The 19,503-nt window shown below is 37.6% G+C and overlaps 1 protein-coding gene across 1 annotated transcript; it reads left to right on the top strand.

Moving 5' to 3' along the window:
• Positions 1-844: 844 nt before the first annotated feature.
• On the top strand, positions 845-18,821 carry LOC132294804 (probable mitochondrial-processing peptidase subunit beta, mitochondrial). Its single transcript, XM_059792805.1, has 9 exons — positions 845-1,679; positions 12,146-12,310; positions 12,473-12,610; positions 12,721-12,872; positions 13,203-13,311; positions 14,280-14,378; positions 16,757-16,822; positions 17,556-17,663; positions 18,398-18,821. Exons 1-9 carry the CDS (start codon positions 1,002-1,004, stop codon positions 18,482-18,484), a joined length of 1,602 nt encoding a protein of 533 aa, XP_059648788.1. The 5' UTR covers positions 845-1,001; the 3' UTR covers positions 18,485-18,821.
• The last annotated feature ends 682 nt before the right edge of the window (positions 18,822-19,503 follow it).

Raw genomic sequence — 19,503 nt, 5'->3', positions numbered from 1 at the left:
ATCATATATATATATATATATATATATATATATATATATATATTTTTTTTTTTTTTCTTTTCCAAATGATAAACAAATACACACTCTTTTGTTCACATCCGGACTCAAATTCCTCCTCTCCTTTTGGAGAATAAGAAGGTTATGCCGCTAGGATGAATGCCCTGTGGTGATTAGAATCATTTTCGCACTTGAAAAAAAAACATTATGAATAAAATATACATTCTTCGAATTCTAAAGATTTTGTGAGTCCCACTACCGAAGTCATGGTGATGTTATGTAATGAAGGTCGCGCCTCCTCTCACATTTTCCACATTTGTCATTTTTAAATTTGATCGACGGATGTATTAGTCAATATTTTCTCGATTACATCAATGATGGAACTTTTTAATACAGTTACTCAATCCAGCACTTAATTCTTAATGTATTAAACTATTATTCACTTAAGTACATTTGATAATAAAATTAAAAATTAAAAACTATAAGCACTACTTAAAATGGGATATACATTACTTCTGAAAATTTACACACTCAAAATTCAGGTCTTAAAATTTTCTTATCATAGAGCACCTTGGATCTATTGAGCTTGTCAGCGTATTCATTGGGGGCTCAAACGGACTCAAAATTAGAACGATAAAATATTATCGAGTCCCACACAAAACTCCCACAACACCATGGCATGTGCTATAGCCCAGGCCCACTTTGGTCCATGAATAAGTTGTCGTTGCTAACGGCCCAGGCCCATGAAGAATTTATCATGTATTCCATATGTTTATTATTGATTTTTTTTTTTTTTTTTCCCATTGAGTCCATTGACCGCATTCTGTTGGGAGGGTGACAAACCTATGAATCACGTGGCATTAAACCATTGCAGAGGAACCAATTCTCTCTCTGTCCCTCTCTTCCCACCATCATCTCCACTGCTGTCTCTCTCTAGTCTCTATACACACAATCTGCAGCTAAATTGCGAAATTCAAACAGCATACGATCACAAACCCTAGCCCATGGCGACTCGCCATCTCCTCAACCTCTCTCGCTGCTCTCGAAAACCGTCAGTATCACTTACTCCGCCCTTTCTCACCCAACCCTCCCGATCCGCCTCCCAAGCTCTCGCCACCGCCGATGCTCCCGCCGCACCGCCGTCTCCGCCTCCCCCTGACGCCATGATCTACGACCGCCTCGCCGGATCCGTCAAATCAAAGGTCAAACGCCTCGAGAACCCCGACCATCGGTTCCTCCGGTACGCCTCACCGAAGCCCGTCCTCGCCGATCACACATCCATACTGTCATCACCCCAGACTCGAATTACTACTCTCCCGAACGGCCTCCGAGTCGCCACCGAGTCCAATCTCGCCGGCCACACCGCCACCGTCGGGGTCTGGATCGACGCCGGGAGTCGGTTTGAGACCGACGACACCAATGGGGTGGCGCATTTTCTGGAGCACATGATTTTTAAGGGGACTGAGAAGAGGCCGGTTAGGGTTTTGGAGGAGGAAATTGAGAACATGGGAGGGCATTTGAACGCGTACACTTCGAGGGAACAGACGACCTATTACGCCAAGGTCATGGACAAGGATGCGCCGAAGGCGCTTGACATTCTTGCGGATATATTGCAGAATTCTGTGTTTGAGGAGGATCGAATTAATCGTGAGCGCAACGTGATTCTTCGAGAAATGGAAGAGGTATGCGAGTCTGGAGGTTCTTAATGTCATGTTTTAATTGTTTTGAACTTGTTGACTTACTAATTTATAAAAAAAATGATTCTTGAATTTGGACTAGAGTATATGGTTATTCTAATAGTGCATTGTGGTAGAAGTTACTGTACCATGTGGCGTAGCCTGGTGGTACTTCCTATAAGATGGATGGTTCAAGGCAAAGTGAGTGCTTGAGTTTCAGCTAGTAAATAAAGAAAATGATTAAGAAGTTACAATAATTTATGATTTTCACAGTGTGGAATGCAACTAAGAGTTTAAAAAAACAGTTTGGGTTAGAGTATTCAGTTGTTATAATAGTACATTCTGTTGGGATTTGTGATTGCAATATTACCATTCTTTGTTCTCTTCGGTGGATATTAAGTATAACCGTAATTTGTGAAGGATATTTCGAAAAAAGAAAAAAAAAACCAAAATAGACTTTATCTATCATGTATACAAGGAGGGAAAGATTTAAGTGAGACAGTAGGCCATAATGAAGTTCATCCAAGACTCAAGGTTGGTAAGTGGTGTCATCACATATTGGGTGTGCAACCATGTAATTAATTGCGGGTTGTGATGTAACAACAGAGATCAAATTAACTGTGAGATATAGGGATGCTGTTTTTTTAAGTGAACTGTGAGATATAGGAATGTTGGTGGATTGCACACTTTCATCGAGTAATATTATGGATTCTTAAATTTGTTGTAGTCTCCAAGTTCTGATGGTGGGTAATCTTTTATCATTTTTCCGCTGATATAGGTATTATGTACAATGTCAACAAGGTAAACACTTGTGTTTGCGAAGGAAGATGGTTTGGTGAGACAGATGCATGGAGTGGTGCCAAAGTGATGGAAAACAGACAATATCTTTGGAGAGAAAGAATTCTAAGAGATAAAGTAATTGAAGGGAAAAAAGGAAATATAAAGAAGAAAGAATGAGAAAGATTCTCTCCTAGGTACCTATAGGAATTACACAATTGGTTACTCCAATTGAGAAAATTAAAACTCCCACACCGATCAAATATAACAAGAAAAATTCCTTTTAAAAAGAATGGGGAACAAGAATTTATGTGGCTGATCTCATTCATATGGGATGAAAGTAAGGATGATAATGATCGGCATCAATTATATACCATATCAGCTTAAAATGACATTACAGCCCTAAATCCAACACACTAACAACTTACAATGAAACACTACAACACTATATATGTAGCGTAGCCAAGGAGTTTACAAGTAGGTGTCAACCCATTGATAATTAGGACACAACCTAGCATGTTACAAGTTCCATTGATAATTTGGTGACAACCCATTGAAATCTTGGTGACAATCTAATAGATGACTATAACGTGACAATCAAGAAACCATGTGAAATCAACTCAACTCAATAAAGAGTTATCCCAATTATTGGGTGTCAATTACAATAATCATGTTTGGTCATTCTATTCTATATAATGTCATAACTTAAGTTAAATGAAACTCTCCAATATATTTCTTTACTATCTCAACACATGCTAATTTTGGTTTTCCCTTCATCTATCTTTATCTTCAATGTGGCTCAAATAACTTCCTATTGATGCACTTATTGGTGTTTTCTATGCACGAACCATCTATCTTAGTTGATTTACTCTCATTTTTATTTCCATTGGTTAATTCTTTAACGTGTAACAAATGTAATCATTTATAATTTTATCCTTTCTCGCAGCACACTTCTTTCTCCAAATCTGCATTTCAACCACGCTCTGTCCTTGTTGAATTTGATGAAATTGTTTTGCAAGGTGCTTCATTTATTCTGTTGGAACTTACTTCCTATGCATGGTATTTTCAGGACACCCCAGAAAATAATTGGAATCTAACCTAGTTGTTGTTGGATATTTTCATTTCACCTCCACCAAAGAAGTACAGCACCTTTGAGTTCTGTGGTAGCAAATTAGGCTTTCAGTGGCTCTGATAGATTGATGCCATCTATAGAATGTGACCGTCACCGTCAGCATCCCAGTCTAGGTAAGCATCTAGATAATATCTCCCATGGAATTCTGGTGTCTTGACCTTGAAACTTCTATCAAAATTCGTACGAGTTTTTATACTTTCTAAATAGGTAGATTCTTTTTGAGGGGAACAATAGAAATCTTCTACATGTAAGGTTGTGGAGTGCATGTCCTATTAGGCGGAACCTTGAATATTTGGTTTACGGGGATTTGGGTGGAATCCAGAAGGAACAAAAGTATGCGAAGGAGATGGAGATAGATCGGGAACTCCTAGAAATTGAATTTGAGATCTATATTCTCATTGATTTAGCATCGTAGATGAATAACTGCCATCAGTTTCATGTGGAGAGAGTTGCTTTAAGTCATCAATGATTTCTTGGAGCTTAGATTTTGGACTGGTTGAAGGTTGACTCCCAAGTTTGAGCAAAGAACTATTTATAAACCTCATTGACGAGCCCTTTTCTAAGTGTTTAGAAAACGAACTTTGTAATGCGAGAGGTCGCTTCGCAAGGTCAAAATATGAATGTGGTTTATGAAGCTTTTCTAGTCAAATTTACATTTATAAAACCACTATTACAACTAATGAAGCATAGCGAATAGGGATCTTCCACAAAGATTATACGTGTTGGAATTTAAATTCGACTCTAATGTACCAATTGATTGCAAAGAGAGAGATTGGTTGATTAAACTAAGATGCAAGGAAATTAAAATGCAATTAAAATAAAATAAGTTGAGTTAGGGATTTAAGAGATGAGAAGTGAGGTCTTGGGTCCATTGGAATTGCCACCAAGCTTGTTCACCAAACCACACACTTTCAACTAATTTGGGGAAAACCTTCTTGTGAACAAAATGCGATTACCAATTGCAATATTAAGCATGGACCATCAAATTCAATAATGAATTGCCTACCTAATCGACAAAACTAAGTGTAGAACAACCCATCAATTCTAAGCATGACCCATCAAACTAGTCACAATTGTAGCACACATTAATCGAGAGAATCATGGAATTTGCAATAATAAGGTTTGTAATATCAAATCAAGTATAGATTGTCTACCTACCTACAAGCATGAATTAAATTGTAGAACAACCCATCAAGTATAAGAATAATCTATCAAATTAATTGACAAACCCATCTAATAAAAACCATGTTTAGCCATCACTAGATTCTCAATGAACCACACATAGACATGTAATTAATATATAAAAATTAGTGTAGAGATCAATTCCCAAATAATCACACATAAGACAACATGTAATCACATAGAGAATCAATAGAAAGAATTAATCCATAAAAATCGAAGGAGAACCCAAGATTCATTAAATTTACAAGGCTAAAACACTAATAACAAGATATTATTCCCTAAAAAGTATGAAAGAGATAAGAGGTCTAGATTACAAACTTGGGGCTCATCCAAGCCCCAAGGAGAAGTCTAGCTAATCATGGGAGAGGTGGGTGTGATCTTGGAACCCTCGAGGGCAATCCCCAAACATGGCTCCATCTTCTTCCTCTTCTTCTTTGTTGAATTCTAGAGAGAGAGAGTGTCTAGATGTTGAGATGTGTTTTTGGTGCCTCCACTGTTCTCTTTTCTTCTCATTCTAATCTCTAACTTTTCTAGAGAGAAAAATAAAATAAAGGGCAAACTACAATGACCTCCCCCGAGGTTTGATGTAATTGCAAGTAAACCAAAGGTTTGCCTCTTTTTTGCAAAGACCTCCCCTATGACAAATTTGAGGGTTTTTTAGATGAATTTACTCAACTACCCTTATTATTATATTGTAAAAAAAGTTTAAAATATTTGAAAATAACAAAGGACCATTTTGCCTATGACACCTTTTCTTTTCTCTTCCTCCAATCCTATTTTCTCTCTCCTCTATCCGTTCCCTCTATTCCTCCTCTTACTGCCCCAACCACGGCCCCTCCTCCCACCAAACCACCCCCAAAAATCGCCACCACCCACCTTACCCTCAAATCGCAACCATCACTCAACCTCCTACCACCACCACTACGTTGCCCATCTCAAACTGAACCACGGGCCAGCAAAATTCAGGTCGTCGGCGAGGCCAAAATGTCACCGTCAGAGACAAAACAGGAGCGTCCATTAAAACCGGCGAGCTCCGAGCGGCAACGCCCATTTAATCCGGCGTGTTCTGAGCAACTCCATTGAAGACCCAAAACCAGTGAGCTTCAGAGACGAACCAACAGTGAGCTCCATTAAAGGTCAAACTGATGCATACCATTGAAGACACTGAAGCCACGCTATTGAAGACCCAACAGCTCCGGCGAGTTCGAAGATTGGTGTCCATTGCTTGAATATATATATATATATATATACACACACACACCGACAGAGAGTGAGCTCCATTGATGATCAGATGCTTTAGCAACCCAACCGAAGATGAGTACAGAGCTTAAATGATCCAAACCGTAGAAGATTGAGCAAAAGCTTGATATAGAAGAGCTAACCTGTGTGTACCGAAAAAGGACCAAATCAAAGCCCTAATCGTCCCTCTAATGCCTTCGTGCACAACGCGAATCCAATCCCAACTATGCGATCAGCAAGCACGATTTCCCAAATCTCGTCACCATCGTCCAGATCAATCTCGACATTAACCCCAAACCAACATTATCACGCCGTCTCCACCAGACCAGCATCATAGCATTGTTGCCGCCACAGCGAGATCAATCTCGACGTTAACCCCAAACCTCATCGCCGTCGTTGCCCAACCATCTTTTATGGTTCTCTGGATTTTTAGGGTTAATTCTCAGTCATGTATATATACAACTGCTTAAGGAGGCAACTAACATCTCATCGGTGGGATTTAGAATAGCGATCTGGGTTAGCTTATTTACTCCTTGCTCAATTTCTCACCCAAGCAAGCTAAATGTGATCAAATCGGGGTTTGGTACCCGTTACAAAGGAAAGAATACGAATCGAACCCCCTTTTTGCCGTCGAGTGAGTATATATATATTGCTCTCTGTATTTGGCTCACTGTATGTGTGTGTATATATATATATATATATATAGCTCTGTGTATAAAACCCATTGTTTTTGTATGTGTGTGTATCTATATATATCAGATAGCTATGAGGCTTTCCTATTGGGTCTCGGTTGGAGTGGCAAGAAGCTTCGATTGAGTCATTATCTCGGTCTTGGATTGGATATGATCTTCAATGGGGTTTCAGTTTGGTTCAAACAGCTTCGGTGCTGGCTTCAATGGAAGCTGCTTTTTGGGTAGGTGGAGAAAGAGAAAGGGTAGGAGAGAAGGGTATTTCTGTCCATTAAAACAAGGTTCTTTTTTGTTATTTAATGAAAACTATAAGGGTAACAGAGTCTTTACACTCAGTTGATGGGCATTTTGGTCTCTTCAACTAATTTTTCTGACAGAAAGTACAAATTTTTGTATGCAGGGGAGGTCTTTGTAAAATGGATCAAACCTCAGGGGAACACATTGTAAAAAAAAGACTCATTGTAGTTTGTCCAAAATAAAATTACAATGAAATAAAATTGAAGACAAAAGATTTTTTACAAAATGATTCAATTCCCCCTTTATACAAGGTCCTTGGAGTAGTGAACAAGTCAAAAAATAAGCCCCTAAAATATCTAATCCCGCAACTATGTGGTAGGTAGAGTCATAGTTGTTAAAAGCGCCGAAGGCGCGCGCCCGAGGCGCAAGGCGCCTACAGGCGCAAGTCATGCGCCTTTGTATGCATAAGGCGTTGCCCTTTGAACAGGCGTGCGCCTTTACATAAGAGGCGAGAGGCCTCGGGCATAAAAAAAGTGCGCCTCCTTTTATTTGTTAGTATTTTGTTATTAGTTTATTATTTGCTGTTTGTTTATTATTTATTATTTGTTTATTATACTTTTTAGACAACTTTACTAAAAGAAAAGAATAAAATAAAAGCAAAAGGAAAGTGTAAAAGTGAAGTGAATCGGCCAGAGAAACTTTGAAGCAAAGAGAAAGACAAAGGCGCAATTTGAAGGCTTGAAGCAAAGACACGATCTGAATCTGCCGACTTTCTCTCACGAATCACGATCCGAATCCAGGTAAGTCACTGTTCTCTTCTTCTTCTCTCTTTTTTTCTCTCCTCCTTCTCTCTTCTTTTCTCTCTCTTGGGCAGATTCTTCTCTCTTCTTCTACCGATTCTACTCTCTTTTTTTCTCTCTTCTTCTTCTTCTTCTCTCTTTTTCTTCCCTTTTTTTCTTCTCTCTTTTTTTCTCTCTTCTTCAGCGAATTCTTCGCTCTTCTTCTTCTTCTCCTCCCTTTTTTTTTCTCTCTTCTTCGGCAGATTCTTCTCTCTTCTTCTGCAGATTCATCTTCTTCTTCTTCTTCTTCTTCTTGTTCTTCTTCTTCTTCTTTTCTTTCTCTTCTTTATAGCAAACTTTCTCTGTGCACAGTCTTAACTGAACTGGAAGTTTGGAATTGGATTGCAGCTCTGTGTCTTCTTTTCTTTCTCTTTTTTTTATGAACTGAACTGGAAGTTTGGAATTGGACTGCAGCTCTGTATTTTTTTTTAAAATTTGAAATGTTAATATTGCTTTGAAATTGAAATCCGGTTTTGGAACTGGACTGCAGACATTTTTTTTTTTTATGAACTGAACTGGAAGTTTGGAATTGGACTGCAGCTCTGTATTTTTTTTTTTAAATTGAAATGTTAAAATTGCTTTGAAATTGAAATCTGGTTTTGCTAATTGACATGAAATCTGGTTTTGCTAATTAAAATCTGGTTTTTTTTGCTAATTGAAATCTGGTTTATTTTGTTACAACACCAATAATTGACATGAATTTATTTTGCTATCTTGAATTTGAATGTAGTTTGTATTTTAAAAGATGCCTAGTATTTTGTTGTCTATGTTTGTTTTAGTTTTATCTCATAATTCTCATTAGTTGACTTTTGCATCTTTATATTAATATGTTTAATTATTTACTGTTGAACTCAAGTACTTGATTTAGTTGGCTTTGGTATCATTATGTTGAATATTGAACTTAAGTAATTGATTTAGTTGACTTTTGCATCTTTATATATAGAATTTTTTTTTTTTTTTTTTTTCAATGTGCGCCTTGCTTCAGTCAGGCGCGCGCCTCGCCTTGCGCCTCAGGCTCTAGGAGGCCTTTGCGCTTTTGTGCGCCTTGAGCCTTTAACAACTATGGGTAGAGTTCGGGCGCACGGGAATAAGACAACTCGCTGCCAGTGTATTTTCGGTCGATCCAAAATATTTTCGATCGATCGAAGAAAAGCTTCGATCGATTGATCGATCCAAATCCACTGGTGGCGAAATTCTGCACTTTTGACCTTTTTTTGGATTTTTTTGAAATCTTCTCGGAACTTTTGCTTGACTCAAAAAATGTTGTAATAAATCATTTTTAGCTCTTTTGAACCTTATTGACCTGAAATAGACAAAAACACAAATAAGTACTAAAACGGGAAAATAAAGATAGATGAATGGACTAAAATACCTTCGCTTAGGTGCTAAAATGCGTCACATTTGAGCACTCGATCACTCATGAGAAACAATATTCGCATGTAATAGATATCTGTATTTCATCTAAAATACTCCCTCCGTCCCACAAAAAGTGTCCACCTTTCCATTTTTGGCTGTCCCAAAATAATTGAGAAAGCATATGATCATGATCATGGAATTTCCTCCTATATTTGTTACAAAGAATGGGGTTTGGAAGTAAATGGAGAAAGTGGATTGAGACCTGTCTTTCGTCTGTCAAGTTTTCAGTTCTTGTGAATGGTTCTCCCGTTGGTTTCTTTGGCTGCTCTAGGGTTATAAGACAAGGATTCCTTTGTCATCTTTCCTTTTTCTTGTTGTTATGAAGGGGTTAAGTAGACTTATGCAGAGGGCAGAGGACCTTGGCTTTATAAAGGGTTTCAGGGTGGGTAGAGCTTTAGTCCATCAGATGGAGATTTCTCATTTACTCTTTGCAGATGATACCTTGGTTTTCTGTGATGCTGATGTGTCTCAACTTCGATACTTGAGGTGTGTATTGACCTGTTTTTAGGCAGTTTCTGGGCTAAAGGTCCATGTGGCTAAGAGTGTGCTTGTCTCAGTGTTCAGGATATTTCCTCTTTAGCTGCAGTCCTTGGATGCAGGGTGAGTTATTTCCCTACTCCTTATTTGGGTTTGCCCCTAGGGGTCTTTTCAAGGTTAGTGGGGAGTTGGGATTCCGTGATTGACAGGTATGCGAAGAGATTGGCAGGTTGGAAGAAACAATATTTGTCAAAATGGGGTAAAGTTACTCTTATCAAGAGTACGTTATCGAGCCTTCTCACTTATTTTCTTTCTATGTTCCAAGTCCCTTGTTCCGTTGCAGAGAAGATTGAAAAAATTCAAAGAGATTTCCTTTGGGGAGGAAAGGGCGATGAGTTCAAGTACTACCTTGTCAGATGGGAGGAAGTTTGTAAGCCTCGGGAAATTGGGTGGACTTGGAATAAGACATTTAGTTCCTTTCAATCAAGCTCTCCTGGGTAAATGGTTATGGAGATATGGGAGAGAAAGACATCGTCTATGGCGCAGGTTAGTCTCTTGTCGGTATGGGGAAGAGGCTGGAGGTTGGTCTACACGTCCGGTTACCCTGGTGGGAGGAGTAGGGATGTGGAAGGCTATTCGGAAGGGATGAGATGTTTTTTCGGCTTATATCAGATTCAAACTCCGTGATGGTCGTTGCATTCGGTTTTGGGAAGATCTCTGGTGTGGGGATCAGCCACTTTCTCGTACATTTCGTAGATTATTTAGTATTGGTGTTGATAAACACGCCTACTTAGTTCATTGTTATCGGCTTGATAGCAGCGGGATTATGTGGGATATGCATTTTCGGCGCTCTTTTTAGGATTGGGAGATGGACGAGGTATGTGTTTTCCTGGATCTTCTGTATCGGCAGGAGGGCGTTGGCAGAGGTAATGATGTTTTAATTTGGGCTCCTTCTTCCCATGGTCGCTTCGAAGTTAGATTTTTGTTCTTATGTTTGTCAAATTTTGTTAATCGAGACTTCCCGTGGAAAACTATTTGGCGGTCTATGGCTCCAACTAGGGTGGCTTTCTTTGTTTGGACTGCTGTGTGGGGAAAGATTCTGACAATTGATAATTTGAGAAAAAAGGGGCAATTGTATCGTTAATCGTTGTTGTCTATGCAAGGATGATGAGGAGTCCGTTGATCACCTCCTTTTGCATTGCCCTGTGGCGACTAACTGTTGGAATCTTATTGTTGGGTTGTTTGGTATGTGTTGGGTTATGCCACGATCTACTAAGGAGTTAATTCAATGTTTGGAGAGGTTGTCGAGTGAGAAGAGATATTCGCGATTTCTGGAGAATTGTACCACATTGTGTATGGTGGTGCATTTGGAAGGAGAGAAATAGTAGAATGTTCGAAGGGAAAGAGTCGTCCACGGCAATGGTCAAACTTTACATTCTTCGTTTTCTTTTCAATTATGTGAAGAGGAGCTTTTGTTCTTCTTATGATGATTTAATTACTTTCTTGGATTCTTTGGGACTAAGGTCCCGGTTCCACTTTTGTAATTGGGACGCGTTCCCTTTTGAACGCCTTTATTTATGTTATTTTTACTTATCAAAAAAAAAAAAATAATTGTCCCAATTCAAAATCCAATGTACTATTTTTAAAAATATTCCTATTTTACCCTCATTGCCTTGAAGTTATAAAACCAATTAAAGTTATGTGGTCGCACCATAAAAGGGTATATTTGGAAATTTTTCTATAATATAGAAAAATTAAAATTTACACACTTAAAAAGTTAGGTTTCCAGAAAGGGACACTTTTTGTGGGACGGAGGGAGTATGTTTGTGTAGGTTGAAGTATTGAACCGCTATGAAGTTTGTTTATATAGTTTAATAATCTGAAGTCAAGGTTGATGTTGATACCAAACTGATGCAGGAAATTCTTAGAAGCCTTGTACAAATGGGCTGTCTTGCAAGGGATGGTGGTTGAAAAGATAGATGTGACGGAAAGTATAAAAAGAGAGGTAGAAAGGAGGAGAAGAAGATTTTGGAGAGGGGAAGATTTTGAAGAAGAAGAATTACATTCTTGCCTAGATAGTACAGGTTACTCCAGTTAAAAAAAAGCCATACCTCACATTCATTCAATACAATAGCAGTTTAAATGGAACATATTATCTGTATATACTGTAAAAGTTAAAATACTTTTTTTTTGATAAGTGAGAAAAGAGAAAATACTTTACCATAGCAGTTTTCTATTCAATGGATGCATTCATTTTTTTTATTTTTTTGGGGTGTAGTCTTGTGTTTATCTACATATTGACAACTAACATCATGGTAAAAGTGTTCTTATATACTTTTTTTTTTGGAAGATTGAGAAGAATGAAGTTGTCTTTACATTTGTGCTGTGTGATTTAGTTTGATTGTGCTGCATGATTATGTTAAAAGAACAGTGTGATTATAGATTTAATCTAAATTCATGTTATCTTCTGGAATTTTCTTGCAGGTGGAAGGGCATGCCGAGGAAGTAATATTTGACCATTTACATGCTACTGCATTCCAGCACACACCTTTGGGTAGAACCATTCTTGGACCAGCTGGCAACATCAAGACAATTACAAAAGAACATATTCAAAATTACATTTCAACACACTATGCCGCTCATAGAATGGTACTTGAGTGGATCCTATAATATAATGGCACACTACGAATTAATATGTTACTGGTTGTGTACTTGTGTTAGTTATCAATTGTTAATTTCAATGAGCTCCTCATTGAAATAGTAGCTTTGAGAGATTTTTACAAGGTTTTTTGTTTTTGGATTTGGCTTCAGGTAATTTCTGCTGCTGGAGCTGTTAACCATGAAGATATTGTTGAGCAAGTGAAGAAGCTCTTTACGAAGCTATCAGCTAATCCCATCACTACATCTCAGTTGGTTAAAGATGAACCCGCAATATTCACTGGTTCTGAGGTGAGTGTGTAGAATTTAAGTGGCTTATAGTCCATTATTATGTGTATGTGCCAAGTATTCATGATACCTGTACTTTGAACGTTTCGGGTAATTGTTCTTTGAAAATTCAGGTTCGGATCCAAGATGATGACCTTCCTCTTGCTCAGTTTGCGGTTGCATTTAATGGAGCATCATGGACAGATCCAGATTCCGTAGCCCTAATGGTCATGCAATCTATGCTGGGTGCATGGGACAAAAAAGCAGGGGGAGGGAAACATGCGGGGTCAGTTTCTTCTTCTTTTCCCATCTCTTTTACTTTTAAGCTTCTGAGATCAGTATTATGAGCTTTTGGCCATATCATAGATTCTTCATTAGAACATATGCACCTTTGTGTTTTTGCAACTGGCAGGAAGTATGGTCTACTGCCATTCCTTATTCTACCTTTCAGAAAGAATTTGTTGCATAAATAAAAATATAGGTACCGGGAAGAGAGGCATCCAATAAGTAATGAAGGGCCAGCATATGTGACCTATTTGTGACCCTAACTGCATTGGTTTGGTAACTGTGAACAGATTTGTGACACTAACTGCATTGGTTTGGTAACTGTGAACAGTCCAGAGCTTGTACAGAGGGTGGCCATCAATGAAATAGCTGAGAGCATGATGGCTTTTAACACCAACTATAAAGACACAGGCCTATTCGGTGTCTACGCTGTTGCCAAGGTGAGGTCACTGAGTATGCCATATTGCCTGATTGAAAGAAATTTTACTTATTAATTTTGTAGTATGATTATATCTGAAGGGTGCTTTCCTTTCTCCTTATTTTACAATATTATGAAATTCATAACTCAACTCAACATGGTGTTATCCCAACAATTTGGTGTAGGCTACATGAGTTTTGGTTCGCCATTGTGCCCTTTCCTAGGACATTACTCTAGTAAACCACACGCTGTCTTTCCATATTATCTAATTTACGTTAATTTCGCTATTCCTATTCCTTTTTTTTTTTTTTTAGCATTACCCTCAATGTGGGCCATGTTTTTTCTGCTGGTATAATTATTCACTTTTGCTACATATCACTAGACCATTTTAGTTAGTTTCTCTCATTTTATCTCTAATGGACGCTACTTCTACCTTCTCATGAATGCTTTGATGGAAGCTTATGGAACTTTAAGCCAACACATTTATCTGAGTCTTGTAAATTTCTCAAGGTTTCGCCTTGCTTGAATTTTGGTGAATCAGGAAATGGAATTAGTTGACACTTGACAATAGGTTTTGAAAAGTTTGAGGAAGCTTTAGGTCATGCTACATTGGGTGCCCAACTTCCCATTGCCTTGTTTTTTGTGGATGGAGATCATCTGCTGCTTCATTTCCAAAGTTTTCTGGCATTTTTTTATTTCATATGCCCATCAGATGATTTGACTATATTCTCATCTTAAACCTTCCTTTACTTTATATGCATGTGGACCTCACAAGTTGCCACAATTAATCTCGGTAGTTGGATCTTTTCATCTCTATTTGTCAACAAGCAATTTTTATTATTATTTTTTTTTATTGAGCACTTGACCTCTCATTCTGGTGGGAACTATTTTCGTTTATCTCTGCACCGTCATTTCTTCAAGAAAGAGGTTCTAAGATTTAACTGTGTTTTCTTCTTATTACCTTTTCGGTTTTTTTGTTTTTCTTGTCAGCCGGACTGTTTGGATGATTTAGCTTTTGCAATAATGTATGAGCTAAGTAAGTTATGTTACCGAGTTTCAGAAGATGATGTTACTCGTGCTCGTAATCAGGTATTTGTGCTCCTTCTTGTGACTGTGTCATAGTTAAACCAGAATAGGCCTTCATCTAATCCTTTCTTGTTTTCTATTTAACTGTGCTATATTTTCTATCTCAACACATGAGCATTGCTGGTGATATATAGAGTGTACTTTTTATTTTTTATTTTTTATTTTTATTTATTTTTTATTTTTTTAATGATAAGTAAGATTTCATTAAGTGGCCCTCAAAAAGGGCGCGCTCCCAAAGAAATACAAAGACAGCCAAAGCGACACTATAATTTCAAACTACCCATAAACTCCAAAAGATGTCCTAAAGATTTACAATTTGTCCTATTGGAGTTTACTTTTGATATTGACTTTGCTATGTTGTGGTCTTGTGGGCATGTATTAAAAGACTCAACACTTTAGATGTGTTTTATGTTTTCTAGGTGATCAGTTTGATGGTTAAGATTGAAAAATTACAATGGTTTCTAGTTGTTTTATGATGCTTTATTGTGATTATTGAGTGTGATCGTACATATAAAAAAATTAATGTGTGATCATAAACAATTTTGGTATACTTGTATTAGAATCATGATAATGGTATTATAGCATTTCTTTTTCTCTTCTTTTTTTTCCCTAATATATCGCTGCATTTCTTTATGTTATTGCTTGTCTGATATGTTAGCTATTCATGATTTTTAAGGTTGGTTTTTCTTGGATTAGAATTGAGAAAATTAAAAAATAAACTTTTTAGTTTCAGTAAAGTAGTGATTATATTGGAAGAAAAATGGTAGAAAGAGAATGTCATGTGGTGTGGTGTATACAGGTCAGATTTTCAGCTATTATCACAGAAACATGCATTATCATGGTTGTAAACTTGTAAGTTACTATTGCTTGAAGTTTTCTAGTAATCATCAGCTAGTAAAATTTCCTCAAGTGTTTGTTGTCATAGTTAGAGGAGCTTACTCATTTTTAATCAAGTTGCAATAAATTTTAGCCATTCTAATTTTGCCAGGTTTTCATGCCTTATTGCATGTCCTAAACTGATGCTGACACCAATATTTTATTGTTGGGAAGTGCTAAAGCGAACGCTAAAGAACTTCATGCTCGTGTTCTGAGTGGCTTCTTTTTTCTTTTCTTTTTCTTTTTTCATCCCCTTCCCTTTCTGAGTTTTTGTCCCACACCAAAAAAAAAAAAAAAAATAATAATAAAAAAAAAAGAGAAGAAAAAAGCTACCGGTGTGGCATCTTACCTGTAGGCAGTAAAATCAAGGTTCCTAGGTCAAATTCCTCTTTGCCAAAGTCATTTATTGAGGCTAAATTTCTAACATCTTGCTTATCTTGATTGTTTACTTTGGAACATAAGATAGCTTTCCCAGGCTGCTTATTTTCCTTGGTGAATCAACTATTTGTTTGACTTTCTATGGACCTTACAGTTTTCATTGTTCTATTCATTTTGATATGTCTTTGGTGTTCTTCATTGCAAATTCCATTATGTGAAGCATTAACTATTCCCTAGTTGAGCTTCATAATTTTACATCAGCTAAAGTGAGAGAACTACTTCTTAGCAAAGTGGGATGGGGCTTCATGTTATTTCTGTTTGGATGTGTCTCAAATTCTTGAAGATTGTGGAGTGCGGAAGCAGTCTTACCAGTCGCACTATTGTAGACTAGGCACACTTTCCTGATGAGTTGTGGATTTGCTTCCTTAAATAGAAGACGTTCTTTCCTAGAGATTTTAGACTTGTGGAGCAAGTTGTCTCTCATTAGGTTTCTATTTTTAGAGTTGTGATTGATTTGGTAACTTCTTCTTAGACAAGGTGTGGGAATCCTTGTTCAAGTAGGAATGGGTTGAAGACTGTAAATAGAGGTGGAGTTGGGTGGAGAAGGTAGAGAAGAACAAGGGTTTGGGTGAGTGATGTGAGGAGAGGAGAGTGTGGGTGCAAGGTAGAAGAGTATGCAGCCTTCATTGAAATTGGTGGCCGAGAGTGAGTGATAGAACACCAATGGTGGGTTGAGTGTGTGGTAGTAAGTGCATTCTCTATTGTAGTAATATTCTCTGCTTGATTCATATATAGTGAAAGTTCTTCTCTACGTGGACGTTGCCGTAGAGGATTCGGTGAACCACATTAAATATTATGTTGTGCTTGATTGGTGTATGATGTATCTTCAAATATACATGTTTGATGGTTGTGTGATAATATGCTTCCGCTGTGCTTGAATGAAGGTGGATTTAATTCCCAACAACTGGTAACAAAGCTTGTTGGAGGGAGTTAATACATTCCCAACAACTGGTATTAGAGCTAGTTGGAGAGAGTTAATATTCCAACACTATCTATATTTAATATTTTATTCTACAGTTGAGCACTTGTTTCCATAGTTCTATTGCTTATCGGTGTGCTATTTACAGCTTAAATCTACATTGCTTCTCAACATTGACGGAACCAGCCCTGTAGCTGAAGACATTGGACGTCAGGTGCATTATTTTTTTCCCAAATTGAGACTATATAGATTTTATCTGCATCATGGATACAGGGGCCTTTCTCATTGTCTGCATTTGCTTTTTGAGTCACTACGTTATTTGTCAGTAGATTATGCTTTCTTTCATGGCTGGACTAGCTTTAGATTCCAGTAAAGCTAGGATGAAGTCATGTATCTCATCCCAACCTAAAAGAGCCTTTTGTCTATCATTTAGATTTGATTGCATGAACTTTTTCTTGCTATTCTGGTCTTATCTGGACCATTTCTTCTATGAAATTAATTATAGGCCATCAAATGTTGGTTGTTATCCTTGGTCTTTGTTGTTTCCCAATTTTTGTGAGTGGATATTTAAATTAGGCATTTCAATAACCAACCCCTGTGCGCGCGGGGTGGGGGGTGGGGTTGTTTAGAGGGAAAGCGGTCCGATAGCCCCCTACTTTTTGGTTCCTTTCTAGACAGTCCGAAGGTGACTGACACATCAAACATCTAGAAACACACCCTTCCGTGGACTGGCTATCTGATATGAGTTAGTAAATGGGTGCAAAACCACCACCAGCACTGTGTAATTGCTGGGTGCATAAACAAATACGGATTGAAGATGCATCAATGCCATGGTGGGGTTTCCTTCTTTTGCTTTAACCCATACTGTTGGCAGTTGGCACAGATGTGTGGACGTTTTACAAAATCCTGCCAAGCATTTGACTTATTTGAAGTGCTTTCTTCTGCAGCTACTTACATATGGCCGACGTATCTCGTTCGCTGAATTATTTGCCAGGATTGATGCTGTCAATGCCAGCACCATCAAACGTGTTGCAAACCGTTTTATATTTGACCAGGTAAGGCTTAAATTCTTTCTGTTACACTGTTGACCATTGTGCTTCATTCAGTAGGTTTAAGTATGGTGTAAGCTGCAGTGCTTATGGTTAAACCTATACCCACTTTCAGAAATGAATTTTATAAAATGAAAGTGATTCTCATTGTCAATCTTGGGCAAACTTTTCTAATCCACTTCTGTTTTCATGACACGAGATTATTGAATCACAACAAAAGCAATTACACCATTCATATTGTTTCTGTTTTCTTTGCCCATAGAACACAAAAGTAATGTAGTCCACTTATAGTTGTAAGCCTTGGAGAACCAATGCTTTTGCATGGACATATGCTATGTTTTGGGGATTTTCTTGAATAAAATTAGTGAATGAATAATGAGAATACAGTTTTTTCATGTGATAACTAGGAAATACTCCCTTTGTTACCATTGAGAAGGATTATTATAACTGGTATGAATCTTTCGGAACCTCTTTTGCAAGAAAGCTGCTCAAAGGCAACTTTTAGCAAATTGTATGCCCTACGAATCACCTAATTTTGACGTTTAATGTTATTATCTATCGATTCGTGGCACAGGCATAAATTTGGTAAAGATATTAACGTGACTTTTAGTTCCCATCTGAAGCCATTTGTCCTGTAAACAGTCTTTGTAGGTTTTAACTAGCTCCGGGGTCTCATTGATAGTAAGATTCCTTCAACATGGTCTCTAACCTTTGGTCTTTTATGTCTTTGGTTGTTGCAGGACATTGCAATTGCAGCCAGGGGACCGATTGTGCTTTTACCTGACTATAACTGGTTCCGACGTAGAACTTACTGGCTGCGTTTCTAAACTCATTCTCTTTACCCTTTCCACCTCATTTTTCAATATATTCCAGCGGAGGAGATTATTTTCCTTGAGAACCCGTTCCTGGGTGAAAAACTATTCTTGATCTTCAGAAACACGGCTTCCTCCAAGAAGAATAAGATGCACTTTTGAAATTTTCTTCCTCTGTATAATTTTAACGTGTATATACATTCGCAAGCTTGGGGTCAATGACAAAGGAAGAGGACTAATAAGGCCTTTTTGTTATCCTACTCAAACTTTGTTGGGTCAAATTTCCAACTTATATATTTTTCTCTTTCAGTTTATAGATAAATAACAAATATGCTGAACTCTGTGATGACTACTATTTTGTTCCTGTGAGTTTATGTTTTCCATTGCAGTCGAGTGTTAGCAAAGTAGAAGCCCCAAAATGGAATTCCCATTAGTTATAATGCCTCCCTTTACTCCGGACTTCACTAACCTAAAATCCCACATGACATTTTTCCTTGCATTGTTTGCTTTTGCCTTTTGGAGCATGATACCCGGCACATTTAATAAAATAAAAAATAAAAATGAAATCAATATTTTTGGAATCGGTAATATAATAAATAAAAATAAAAAATGGTTACAATTAGGGCAAAAATAGTGTCGGATCCGGTGTAGGGATGGTAACGGGACAGTCTAGGGAACGTCAACCATATCTAGGAATGGCAATGGGGTGGGGCGGGGATCTCATTCCCTATCCCCATCCCCGATCAAATTTTTTACCCCCATACCTGTTTAATTTTCAACCCCCTCTCCCATCCCCATCACGCCCCGCCATATTAGCCCCTGCCCCGCTCCGTATAACATTTTTTAAATTTCAATTCATTTTTAATAAAATCAACACAGCCATGATATTTTTCAACCTAATAATTTAATAAAGTTTCAACACAATTATAACAATTTAAAGCATGATCAGATGTTTGATGCACAACGATTATGTTTTTTCTCTATGCTGCGAGGGAATAGAGGGTTTCACTTTTAGAAGTGAATATATTATACAT

Source organism: Cornus florida, unplaced genomic scaffold (genome assembly GCF_030987335.1).
Source record: "Cornus florida cultivar Cherokee Brave unplaced genomic scaffold, ASM3098733v1 CherokeeBrave_3.0.0_Hap2_Chr02, whole genome shotgun sequence".
Taxonomy (NCBI): domain Eukaryota; kingdom Viridiplantae; phylum Streptophyta; class Magnoliopsida; order Cornales; family Cornaceae; genus Cornus; species Cornus florida.
Note: the sequence above shows the minus strand (reverse complement) of the source record. Positions and strands in the feature narration are given on the sequence as shown.